At 34.8% G+C, this 13313-nt stretch overlaps 1 protein-coding gene across 1 annotated transcript; it reads right to left on the reverse strand.

The window, feature by feature from the left end:
* LOC109716419 (cyclase-associated protein 1) lies at positions 594-12605 on the reverse strand. The gene is made up of 10 exons (XM_020241850.1): positions 12173-12605; positions 10978-11146; positions 10800-10864; positions 6604-6934; positions 6238-6385; positions 5675-5784; positions 5361-5416; positions 5205-5261; positions 4146-4289; positions 594-941 (listed from the first exon to the last, which is right to left on the reverse strand). Exons 1-10 carry the CDS (start codon positions 12464-12466, stop codon positions 855-857), a joined length of 1461 nt encoding a protein of 486 aa, XP_020097439.1. The 5' UTR covers positions 12467-12605; the 3' UTR covers positions 594-854.

The following is a 13313-nucleotide window of genomic DNA, read 5'->3' on the forward strand; positions in this document are numbered from 1 at the left end:
GAGAAAATCCAAACATCCTAAAACCTTTCCATCCCAACAAAGAAAGGATTTTATAAGACCAAAGAGGCCAAAGAAACTGCGGTTAAAAAAGAAAGGGAAAACTTCAAAAACCTACCTGTGGTTTCGCACTTTTTTATTTTACTATCTTGTTGTTTAAAGTATATCAAGTTAGTATCCAATGGTTTCGCACTTTCTCACTTTAGTATCTTATGATTTAAAATGTATCAAGTTAGTACTCTGTGGTCTTAATTTTGTATCAAGTTAGTACCCTGTGGTTTTATTTTTATATTAAGTTAGTACCCTGTGATTTTCTTTTTCTCTTAATGAAATATTAAACTACAGGGTACTAAAGTGAAAAAGTGCGAAACTACAGGGTACTAACTTGATACACTTTAAACCACAGGGTACTATAGTGAGAAAGTGCGAAACCACAGGGTACTAACTTGATACACTTTAAACCATAGGGTACTAAAGTGAGAAAGAGTGAAACCACAAGGGGAGTATTTAAGGTTTTCCCAAAAAGAAAAGATTGCATAGCATAAGAACATCCTTCTTCATGACAACATGCACAAGAAACTTCGAACCCAGGCATAGACCAAACAAAAAGACTTCCAAAAAATAATATATTGATGTATTTCTAAACAGAATAAACAAGAAAGTCCAAACAGAAGAATAAAACAATCGAGAGATTACGAAAAAAGGCTACGAAAAACGTAGGGCACAACCAGAAAAAAAACTAACAGAAAACAAGCCCCGCAAACCAATCAGTGTTGTCGAGTCCCTCTCTCCAAAACATAACAAAATGAAGTGACACAAGAAACAAATATATAGAGGAAGAATTGGTACAAAAGAGTTTACCCACCGGAATGAGAAACCGGAGAGGTCGTGAACTGGCCATCTTTGTAGCTGTGTATGTACTGCTGGGGTAATGCATGTTCCGCCTGAGACATTCAAGGGGGGGTAAAAAAAACCATGTCATATTCTACTTTTTACTAGACAAATTAATGAAGAAATGATGCAAGTTTCGGATCACATAGTAGATTGACAAGGGGTAACCTCGTTGAGAAGATGTACGTAAGATGTAACAGATGATAATAATGGAGTATAAGAGAGGAAATTAGAAGAAAATATGCCAGATTCCCTCGAACATTTTGTCGATTGCAGATCATTGCACAATCTTTGAAAGTTGAAATAAACTTCACAAACCTTCTAGCTGTTTCAATCAGCTACCCAACCCTGAATTTTAGGGCCAAATGACTCAAAAGTACTCATTTGAATGGTTGATCAATTTTAGGGTATTTGAGTTATTTAGCTTTCATGCGATTGAATACGGTGAAGGAAAAAAAAAAAATTCTTATCCATATCTTTTTTAATGAGATTTGACCAACTAAATTCACCTGTGCTCCAAAGTTTTATCATATCTGGTGAGGTTAATCTATTTGACAATAGATCTAAAATCTAAACTATTTATGTTGATAAAATTTGGACAACCATTAAATAAATGGATAAGATCCAGTATTTTGCACTAGAATTTGAGCCTTGGTAGAAAAATTCCTGAAACTCTAAATACCAGATAATATGATAAAAGCTACACGAAAAATCCTCAAAGAAAAAAAAAAGAAAAAGAGTTACTAGATATAAGTAGGGCTGGCAAATGAGCGAGCCGGCTCGCGTTCGACTCGTGTTCGACTCGATATTTGGCTCGCTCGAGCTCGACTCGAAATTTAATGAGTCGAGCTTGAACAAAAAAAAAGGCTCGAAATTCATTTCAAGCCGAGCTTGAGTATTACTCGGCTCGTTCGAATTAGGCTCGAAAAGCTCGAAAATATATATATATATATATATATATAGTAGAGCTACTATGCTATCAAAAGTATAGAGGATCCGGTGCTTTTGATTTTTTGATTCTTAGATCAGCCCCTTTAATCATTTTTTATCTTTGGATTAATACTATTATTATCTTGTAGGGACCACTCAATCCTAGNGTAAGACTTAATTATAATAATTCTTAAAGTTCGAGACAAAAATTACCATAAATTAAAATATAAGGATTAACGTGTCGCGTGCCTCGCAGGTTGAGAACCAAACGCGCAATTTACCCTTAATCAAATTATTAGATGTAATAATGTTTACTAGATATTGACATAGCATTATTGACTTAGGCTTCGTTTGGGATTGCGGGAAAATTGCATTACTTGAAACGACGATGGAAAAATACGATGGGAAAATATTCTATTTGTTTCTGTACGTAATATTGCGTTCCGCATATCGTGATGAGTCGGTTACGATATATTTTCTGCGGTCCCACCGGAGAACGCAGAAGCATATCCCTATATGTTTTTTCCTCAACTCCATTTTATCTAATAGCGTTAGATAGACGTCAATACTAAACTAAGTCTTAGTCAATTTTAGCTTGTTCTAATCATTAGACTTTTTTTAAAAAAAAAAACTTATTATTTTTCTTTTTTAGTTTAAAGTAAAAAAAAGAAACATATTATTTGTCTCTTTATGTTGGAAAGAGTAACACTAAAATTACACCCATTATTATGCTTCCTAATCTTATTGACTTTGAAATATTCAACTCTAGAGTATATATATATATATATATATATATATATATATATATATATATATATATTAAAAAATATATAAATATATTATATTTTAATTATATATAGGCTGAGTGAATAATCTGAGTTTAGTTAAAATTGGGCCAATATTGTTGGCCCATAAAAACAAACCCAATAGACAAATAAAATAGCAAAATTTCACTAAATTTATACATTTTTCATTTCTTTCTTTCTTTCCTTCTTTCACATAGCTCTAAATTTTCAATATGTTTCTCTATTTCTCTTTTCTATTTCTCACCCTAAGTGGCCAAACCAGAAGCCCTGCAAGTTACCAAGTAACAGCATATACCTGCCGTTGCCTACCTTGCTATTAATTGTATGCTTGAGAAAATATACAAAATATTTTTAAAGTAAAAAATTATTATTCATATAAAATTTTAATTTTAGTTATATATGATTGGATAGTTTAATCCAATATTTATCTATATAATTTATTTATTTTTGATTGCATAAATGAAAATGAATAATATGGAGATTGAAGGCGAAAGAAAAGACATGTGAGGCAGAAAAGATTAGATATTCAACTCATAAATTTTTTTTTTCATCTTATAATACTATATTTCATATAATTATTTTGTACTTTGAACTATTTGACATATTTTTGTATCAAATTATAGATAATGTTCTATACAAATTAAACTATTGATTGTATGATGTTGAGAATTTCAAGCGGCTCGTTTAGGGCTCGAGCTCGCTCGACTCGAAATCAGGCTCGCTCGAGCTCGGCTCGAATTAATTTCAATCCAAGCTTGAGCTTAAATTTAGGCTCGAAATTAATTTCAAGCCGAATTTGAGCCGAGGTAAGCTCGCTCGAGCTCGGCTCATTTCCACCCCTAGATATAAGACAGTTGATTTATGAGAAGTTACTGAACATATGATGTTTCATCATAAAGGGGATTCCCAAATATCTACAAAGAGATGAAAATTTCAGAATAATTAATGGCTTGATTAGAGGTACAAGTGATCAAAGAAACAAAAGAAAAGTAAAACAACCATGATGAAATTTGTGAGGAACTATCATACTACAATATGATATAGGAAAGAGGATTCTACCGAAACTCAGATAACAATAGAAAAGATCAAAGGATTGATGATAGTAACATAACCAAAGCTCAAACAAATCTTCTAATCACACTAAACAGAGAAATGGACCGGAGAAGGTATTTCCTAGTTGCTTGCTTAGGACTATCTATTGTTTGAAATTGTAGATCAACATGATAATATGACAAAAATTTCTTCACATTTACTCATGTTTTCAGAAGATTGCCAGCCTGATCTCCTTCGTACTAATTTACAAATGGCTAATATAAAAAAAGGGGACGAACTTTGTGATCTAGAATCAGAGAAACTGAAGGCTAATCTGAGGATATTAAGATTTATGAAGTAGTAACTAAACTAATCCGAGAATATGAAGAATTTACGAAGTAGCAATTAAATATGTGAAGGAGCCATTCAAAACAAAGTGTCAGTTGTCATTTCAAGATATTATAACAAGTGGATTGGGAAAGGCCGTACCCAGTCCCCGTCAGGGCCACCACTAGGAACCATAACATTAATTTCACTAGACTTAGCGGTGGTTATAGATGCTCCCAATGAATCATTGCTCAGGTACAATTGACAGCCTGATGTGTTATCTATTGATATTGTTGGTGCTGTACCCTGCATGGCATAAAGTAATGATTTGACAAAGGTGACAATATTAACCATGGAAAGAGATAACAATAATTACATGAAGCTGCAAGATAAAGGAATTGTAGGATGAATACATGCTACAATTGTTATCTAGTCAACTTAATTTGATTCAACCAAATCATACATGATAAGTACCTACTCCAGAAACTCCAACTATAGAGTCCTAATAGCACAGAACTAGCTACTTTAGTTATCAAGCACTTATGTTAAGCAAATAATAAGAATAGACACAACTTCATTGTTTATTCGAATGCATTTCGAGAAAGAATCATTTTGTATATAAAATAGAACTTTTTTTCTTGATTCTCTTGCCTTAAATCAAGATTTGAAGTTTCATTTGGGTTTCGATTGAAGCTGAGTATCAGTTTTGGCATTTTCACCAGTTTTCGATAGTTCTGGAGTAATTTTGGTAAGTTCCAAACAGAAAAGATTCAGAAAAAAGTATGCAGGAAAAGCAAATAGAGAAACACAGAAACAATATAAAATTACTAATTGTAGTGCATTTAGAAATATTATATATTGATATGCGATCTTATTTTATAATCCGCTAGTTTTGATATGAAACTTCTAGAACATGGTAGTGTGGAAAGCACTAGATTAGTCAAAATGACCTATATTCTAATCCACATTTGTCCAGCTTAACTAGGCTTGAGATTGATAGCCTCCTTTTATCAAGAAAGTTACTAGTACTTAGACATCCAGAATTATACCACAGAATCATCTTATAAGCGTTAACCATATGAGAATGAGTGAAGGCATTTCTATTTCAACTTCAGGTTTACTTTTCAAAGTAAGTATGCTGCTACTTCTGACTTGCAAACTTAGTGACTTGACAATTTTTATAGTATTAGAGGTTCACCTAATAAAAGAAATGTCAATTACCTGACACTGAACCTCAACACCATTGCAATTCACAATCTCGCAAGCCGCTACAACATCCTGAGCCATGAAAATGAAAAAAAATTATTATTATTGTGTTTACCAATATTAGTACAAAGGAGGGTGCAAAGAAGATTGCTGGTATTCATATTTTTGTACCGTGAAAACTATTCCTGTTTTTGTGCATTTGTCAACAGTAATGTTGTTCACTTTCCCTGCAAAAAAAATAAGTAATGAATCTAGTTCTTCACAAATATATACACATAAGAATAGCAGATCAAATGTCAATAGTTTTTTTTTGCATTTGTCAATAGTAATGTTGTTCACATTTCACTACAAAAATGCAAGCGATGATCCTATATCATTCAAAATATATACACAAAAGAATAGCAAATCAAATATTTAAACACTTTGTACAAACAAAGTGTTTAAGAAGATAAATGTCATGCTAAAATCAAACACATTTGCATCACCTTTTACTTGCAAAACTGAATCCTTGCACCCATAAACATACACAGATTGCTTGGAATCACAGTCTTCAATGATCAGGTTCTTCTTACCGATTTGATTTTCGACAGCCCATCTACCATAAAATAAGTTGCACGTCATCAATTAGAAAAAAAAAAGAAATTTGTGAGGTACAAATGAAAAGATAATTAATACAAATGATGGATAGCCTGACCATAGTTAGTTAATTCGGATTCGGCAAAAATTCGGTACATGTATAATACGCATAAAATTCGTTTTTTAATTTTTAAATTCGTTGAAAAATTCGGCTTAAAAAATAGATTTGGTATAAAATATAAAATATAAGATATAAAATATATGATAATCTATATTTAAAAATAAAAATTATAAGTTTTTTTAGTCATAATAATTCGTGAATAATTCACGAATTATTCGGCTGGCCCAAAAATTCGCGAATAATTCTCTTTCTTTGGAAAAAAATTGTAAACGTACCGTTTTATTCTGATTTTCAATAATTCGCGAATTAACTAACAAAGAGCCTGACTAAGAGGAGAGAAAATATACTCACTTGCGGCCCATTTGAAGTTCCAACTTTGGGGGACCTACTCTATTGAAGGAAAAGGAACCGGAGCGGGAAGCCTTTTCAGTTGTGGCGACAACACCAGTTCTATCAGTACGATTCTTGGTCTTCATGTCATCAGTTACTTTCTTCAAACCTGTGAAGCAAGATTCAATTTGCACTTACATAGCATAGCAGCATGAAAACTTTAAACTGTTTGGATCTTTTACATTTATATCCCTGCAAAATCATCTACCACATATATACCCCTGTAAAATCTGATTTCATATTCAGATTGCGCATATGCTACTATAACTTCACAGAAGTATACGTGTAAAATATATCTTTTTCGGAAAAGGAAACATATGCTTGTACCTGCAGTAACTGCTTTGCCTGAGCTTATCTCTTTGAAAACTGCAGACATCCCTGACTTAGGTTGAGATGGTGGCGTCTCAGAGCTGAAAAGCGATGCTGGGGGAGGAGGTGGTGGAGCAGGCGCTTTTGCCGGTGGAGCTTTAGAAACAGAAGAAGCAGAAGTTGAGGGAGGAGGTGCTGAAACAGTTGTTGCAGCCCCAGCAGGAGCCCAAGAGAGACCCATAGGATAATAACACTTGACATAGTCCCTCAATCCGGGCAGATAGAGATCCTTTAAAGCTTTCGCCCACTCGACATGGTCGGGATCCTTATTTCTGTACTCCACAAGAACCTGAGTTGAAAGGTATATGTTATCCTTCCATTTAGGAATTGAAAACGCTAGTAAAATTCTGTACATGTTGCCTTTCTTTTCAATTCGGTTGTCAAGTGTGGTTTGACATCATGTATGGACATGACAGAGGGTTTGGAAAGTGAACCAATCTGAATTTTTCTTCAATAGCAACTAAGGGGAAAAGGAAAGACAAACTAACATACAAAGATGAATCAATGCCTTCGGAGATGATAATAAAAATAAGAATTCTAACAATTATGCAATCAGATATAATGAAATATATCCTTGTAAAGTCACAATAAACAGAAGAGAAAGCAAAATTTTGTGAATTTTTTCAAGATGAGAAAATTACAAAAATGATACGGTCAGAGGTGATTAGGAAAGAATCAGCCAAAAATTTTTCAGAAGAGTATATAGCTTAACATAGGATTTAATGACAAAAGAAAAAATATATGACTAATCGCCTGCAGAGTTCTGAAAATTCATATAGCCAAATCCACACAAATGAAGGCCGAATAGTTCTGAGAAGACAAATCACAAAATCAAGCATACAAGAAGTTATAAATTATTCTCCAACGAAATGTTAAACTTCTCATAAAATCAGAATCTTAACTCTTAGAATGAGGTGTATGGAATTTGAAAGAAGAAACACCCGCTCATCTGAAAGTTTGTGCAATCTGGTGCCTTGGTAATGATAGTGAATTGGACATCCTGAGAGTGTTTGAGAGTCATAAAACATTTGGCATTGCTTATTATGTTCTTTACTTTTCAGGTCTAAGTTGACTCTGTAATCTGTATACTTAGTAGTTTTACCTTTCAAACATTGGGTTTTGTTTTATTTCCAGTGCGCCTAGAGCTCGTATGTCCTATTGAAGACGCATGATTAATTAGGGAACATTTGAAGTAATTAGAAGTATCTTTTAGAGAAAGATAGATGTTCTTCTCTAAGTTCATTAAATTTCAAGTTTCTTTCCTAGGCAGATATGAAACTGTTGCCAACTGACAATCTTATGGGACCGTTTTCGTAAGTTTATGCAAATGTCTGGCTATACAATGGGACTAATATCATTTTTTCAGGCATCTCTTTACAAGATAATTTTCTTATATCTCATCTCTTCCTTTCTCTTCAAACGCGACTTTTATGGGCTAGTTGCCAGATTTATGGCCGTGATCAATTTTCTGAAGTATGGGTTCACTTTTTCCCCCCCATCTCAGATCAAAGAAGTTTAAGTCCTATTGAGCATTCTTAGAAATTTAGATATGTGTTGAGATTAGCTCCAGACATAATTAGTTTTTTATCTAAAACTTATCCAGTGTAAGCTTTGTATGTCAAGTTACACTAAAAGAAACAATAAGATCACATGAGCATCCATAGGTCATAACCGATGCAAGGCAAATATTCACTAAATCTCAAAAGGCTATGTTCATTTAGTTCACAAAGGAGTTTCGATTTGCTGATTTGCACCCAAGATGGAAATGTTATCTACCCTTGAAACTTCTTATTTGCAGGGGCAAGCCCCCCACAAATGCATCTTTTTGGCTTCCTATATGCTTTTACATGAAATAAAAATATCTCAGGGTTTTGTTTATAAACGGAACTCCAATACGATCATCACTTTCCTTTTCTCTTTCATCTTTTCTTCATCTAATTCCTTTCCATCTAAATCTCTTTTTTTTTAATGCTGAAACACTATTCAATACCCTAGATATCCATTACAACAATGATGCAACCAACAATTGTTGGACAATTTACATCTGTGCAGCACGTTCACTAATTATTCTAATATATACTTGATTAACTCCTCATATATATATGACAAGAAAAATGAGAGAGAGAGAGAGAGAGAGAGAGAGATTACCTTTTATTTTACAAAACATGAAGACTGTAATAAAAGGAAATGAAGTAGCATGGATACACTTACAATTTTTTTATATTTTATTTTCCTAAGTTCTAAGCAATTGAATATGCTGGCCATCTGTGAACTCTACATCTATGGGTTTCACTAGGCCACAAAATCCAAGAGCTAGTAGCCAACCTTTTGATTTCTTTGATGTTAAAGATGAGTTTGCAAACTAGCAACAATAACAAGAATAAAGAAGTCCATCTGAGAAACCATAATGGCATAGTGATGCAGCAAATAAATCTCGTTTTATTTTCAAATGCAATTTTCTTTTATTTTGTAGGTTCGTGTTTGATCGGACTTAAATCATTTAGTTTTAGTTGATTTGGCTAACCCAAACCCTTTTCTCTAATAAACAAAGAAACAATCCCAAAAAGACCTTTGGAATTCCCAAAAAAAAGACCTTTGAAATTCCCAAAATTGCTTCGTTTTCCATGCATGACTCTTGGGTGACCGTGTTGTGTTGAAAACGAAAATACAATAATTTATTATCAGAGGGCTCTCAATACTATAAATACATAGTTCTTGAAGCCTTAAGGAATATAATTTTGGATGAATAGAAAATTCTACTCTCACTTTTTATCCTTGGTGTTCTACTTCCCGGTGAGATTATTGACGCTTCTTCCTCGCGCCGAGATCGTCTTCTTTCTCGACTTAATCGTTGTCGCTTCTTCCTCGTAACAAGATCGGCTTCTACTTCTACTCCTCCTTTTCTTCCAAGTTACTACCTCATCTTCTTCTTCCCTGTTGCCAAAGTTCTATCCGTGGTGTACCGCCCTCCTCGTCGATCGTGGATCTCCCGCAATCGTGTGAACGGCACACTTTTTGCATCTCTCATCTCCTGATATCCTATTATTACCTTTCAATCTAGCCTTCCACCATCACCAACCATATTTGCCAAACAGCCAAATCTAAAGTTTTAAGTCCGATAAAGCCGAATTCACCTTTTGGAACTATTATATGTATTTTCAGTTGGTTGTTATTATCTCATATATCGAAGGCTTATCATCATCTTAGTATTGCTTCAATTCGATTTTAATTTTTCGTCTTGTTGAAATTTTTGCTTCCTTGCTTTAATTATAGTAAAGTTCACCGGAATCGATAAATTGAACCTAGTTTATTTCAAGAAATATCTTTAAACAAAAGCAAATTTGAAAATTCAATTTTGGCAACCTCTCGGTTTGCATCACATAGAACTTGAATGAAGACAAAAACCCAAAAACATAAGTGTAGCCAAATGAGGGTAGCTGACAAAAGATTGCAAAAAGCCCTCGAGAAGAAATAATTTTTTTTAAAAAAAGAAAAATACGTTGATTCAAATTGGTTTATTAAAGATTCTTAACATGAAGGACTTTAGAAGTAGATAACAGTAGACCATATAGCAGGGGAAAGCGGTAAAAATAAATCACAGCATTGACATTCCCCAACACTATACGGATGCTTTAAGATAAGAGACTGAAGTGAAACTTAAAATACTTAGCGGAATGCTGACCCACAGCCTTAATTACATTTGTCAAGTCTCCATGGGTTTGCAAATCACTATCTCACCAACCCATCATGGCCAAGACATGATTTCATTTCACAAAGTTTTCAAGGTTGAACATAATGGGTTAGACAAAAAAAGTTCCGATCAATTTTGCAGGCCTTGCTAAGTGGTGACTCTACTGATATACTAAGGAGGTTATGTTTTCAGCACATTTCATAGTGGTCCTGTTTACTGAGCCAACTGTAATCAACCCACCTATTATAAGATTCTGGCGCGTGCCAAGGAAACCTAAGAAGTTGGTGATCAAGAAGGTCATGAATTAAGTCTATCATATTCTAACAATGGAGGTTTAACCAACTTGGGCACAAAACAAACTCAAATCCATCCCTAATTGCCTGTGCGATCACGCAGACATTTTAAGATATTTTTCCCTTTATAACCTATAGAATCATAACCTGCAAAAACAAGAAAAATGTACCTTATTATTGTAGAATTCAGCCATCTGCCAACTCTCTTCAACATGTGCAATAGGTAAATTCATCCCTGGAGCGGAAAAAAAAAGGGCTTCACGAACAGCTTCTACACCAAATCAAGCACAGGTAGATGCCTAAACGTAGGAAAAATAATTAAATTATAGGAGTTAGAGATTAACTAACCACAATCTTTTCCCAAGTACGCGATCCATGCTAAAGCTGTCAGACTGTCAGCAGTTGTCTTCAGATGATTGAAATAATCAAGCCTCCTTCCTTCTGTCAACGCAGTTGCTTTGACAATCACATCGTTAAGTGGCTTCAGAAAATCCACTAAACCAGCAATGTCAGGTTTCTGTGCAATTTACCAAACGTACTTTTCAGATTCACATGCAACTATATAGATAAAAAGAAAGGGTGAGAAGGGAGGGGTAGGAACTTCAAAATATTCCTATCAGAAAGTATAGAAGGTTTGAGCAATTATAACAGATTCAGTTGGGAAAAATAAACAAACCTTTTTTAAAACTTATCAGTCATCTCTACTGATGGATATTGGCTCGCATTTAAGCTAATAAAGAAAAAGACAGAGCACTTCCGACATCCAATAAACTGTAGCCTGATTACACTCTAACAACCCCTGGTTCAAATTGTAAGACTTTTCCACCCTAAGATTGAATTTGCTAGTTGACTGTTAGGACTTACTGCTAAATGCCTTCAAAAGCAACACATGCATGATAATCACAGGAATTATTAAACCCCTCCAAAATAAAGAGAACCCTAAGATTAAGCTACTAATGCACATAATGTTCCTAAAAAGCCATGTGATTGTCATGTGCCCAACTTCTACAGCATTTAATGGCAAGTACGTAAAGCCAATCAGCAAAGCAACATTATAGTAGTAACAACTTAATTAACGTCTTAACCACAAGGCGACAGAGTAGAATCTGAATACGTACAAGTGTAGGGGATGATACAAGCCTTTACTCAAAAGAATTGAATCTTAGCTACACGCCAATGCCAAACTTTGACCGAACAAATCTCACTTGTTCTCATATCAACCTTTGGTTCGACTTAATCTCAGACGATAACAATTAAGAGGTACGATTATATCAATAACAATCGATGGAGATGGAGACCTACATGATCATTTCTTTCAAAATCTATATCACACCAGATCCAGTTCTAAGATCGAATATAAGCAACAAAATGCGTTCACTACACTCCTAGCTTGCTAATCCATCCATATACATCAAATGAGAATCAAACCCTAATCCCAAATTACTCTAAAATTCAAACTAATAGTAGTTTTTTTTTTTAAAAAAAAGGATCATGTGGAGAATTGGGACTGGAAATGAATAGATCATCGTGATCGGATTCGAACCTGGCACTTCTTCGCCTTGATCAGGAGATCCTTCTCCGCGGCGAACGCCTCCTCGAGGATCTTCGTCGCCTCGAGGACCTTCCCCCCGATCTTCTCCGCGGCGGCGGAGACGCGGCGGAGGGGGCCGCCGACGAGATCGTCGAACGCCGCGATCGCCGGATCCGCGGGCGCCGCCTCGGCGGGGAGGTCCCGCGCCGCCGCCGCCGCCGCCGCCGCGGAGGAGGAAGAAGAGGCGAGCGCCGCCTCCAAGCGCGTCACCGCGGCCTCGAGCCGCTCCACGAGCGCCGCTTCCATCCCCCGGATCGGCTGCGGTCGCCAAAAGCGCTTTTCTCCTCCGCTCGTTGCCCTCTCGCGCTCCTCCGCCGCAGAAGCCGCTTTGGTCTTTGTACACTGCTGTGGGCCGTCGTGTGGCCTCTGAGTTGAGCTCTTGGCCTTTCCTCTTTTATTATTTTATTATTTTATTATTTTTATTTATTTTTTTCAGGAAAACTATAAATACCCTCACGGTGGTTTCACTTTTTCTCACTTTAGTACTCTGTAGTTTAAAGTGTATCAAGTTAGTACCATGTGGTTTCACACTTTCTCACTTTAGTACCCTGTGGTTTAAAGTTATCAAGTTAGTACAATGTGATTTCACACTTTCTCATTTTAGTACCATGTGATTTAATATTTTATTAAGAGAAAATAAAACCACAGAATACTAACTTGATATAAAAATAAAATCACATAGTTCTAACTTGATACAAATATAAAACCACATAGTACTAATTTGATACATTTTAAACCACAGGGTACTAAAATAAAAAAAGTATGAAACCACAGAATACTAACTTAATACACTTTAAACTATAATGTACTAAAATAAAAAGTGCGAAATTACAGGGTGTTTTTTAAGTCTTTCCTTTTTTTTTTTTTTCAGTTGTTGTGGTGGGTTACGTGGGTACGAAGGTTGTGTGGGTCGGTGGTTTTAATCGCTTTTCTTCGCCAACGCTCGACGCTACTTTTTATCTTATTAAAGATTTCGTTTGAAATGGTAGAAATTTTATATTATATATAATATAATAAAATATTTATATTTATTTTTAACTTATATATATTTATATTTACTAGTTGAGTGTAAATACAATTATACGTAATAATT

Source organism: Ananas comosus, linkage group 1, assembly GCF_001540865.1.
Source record: "Ananas comosus cultivar F153 linkage group 1, ASM154086v1, whole genome shotgun sequence".
NCBI lineage: Eukaryota > Viridiplantae > Streptophyta > Magnoliopsida > Poales > Bromeliaceae > Ananas > Ananas comosus.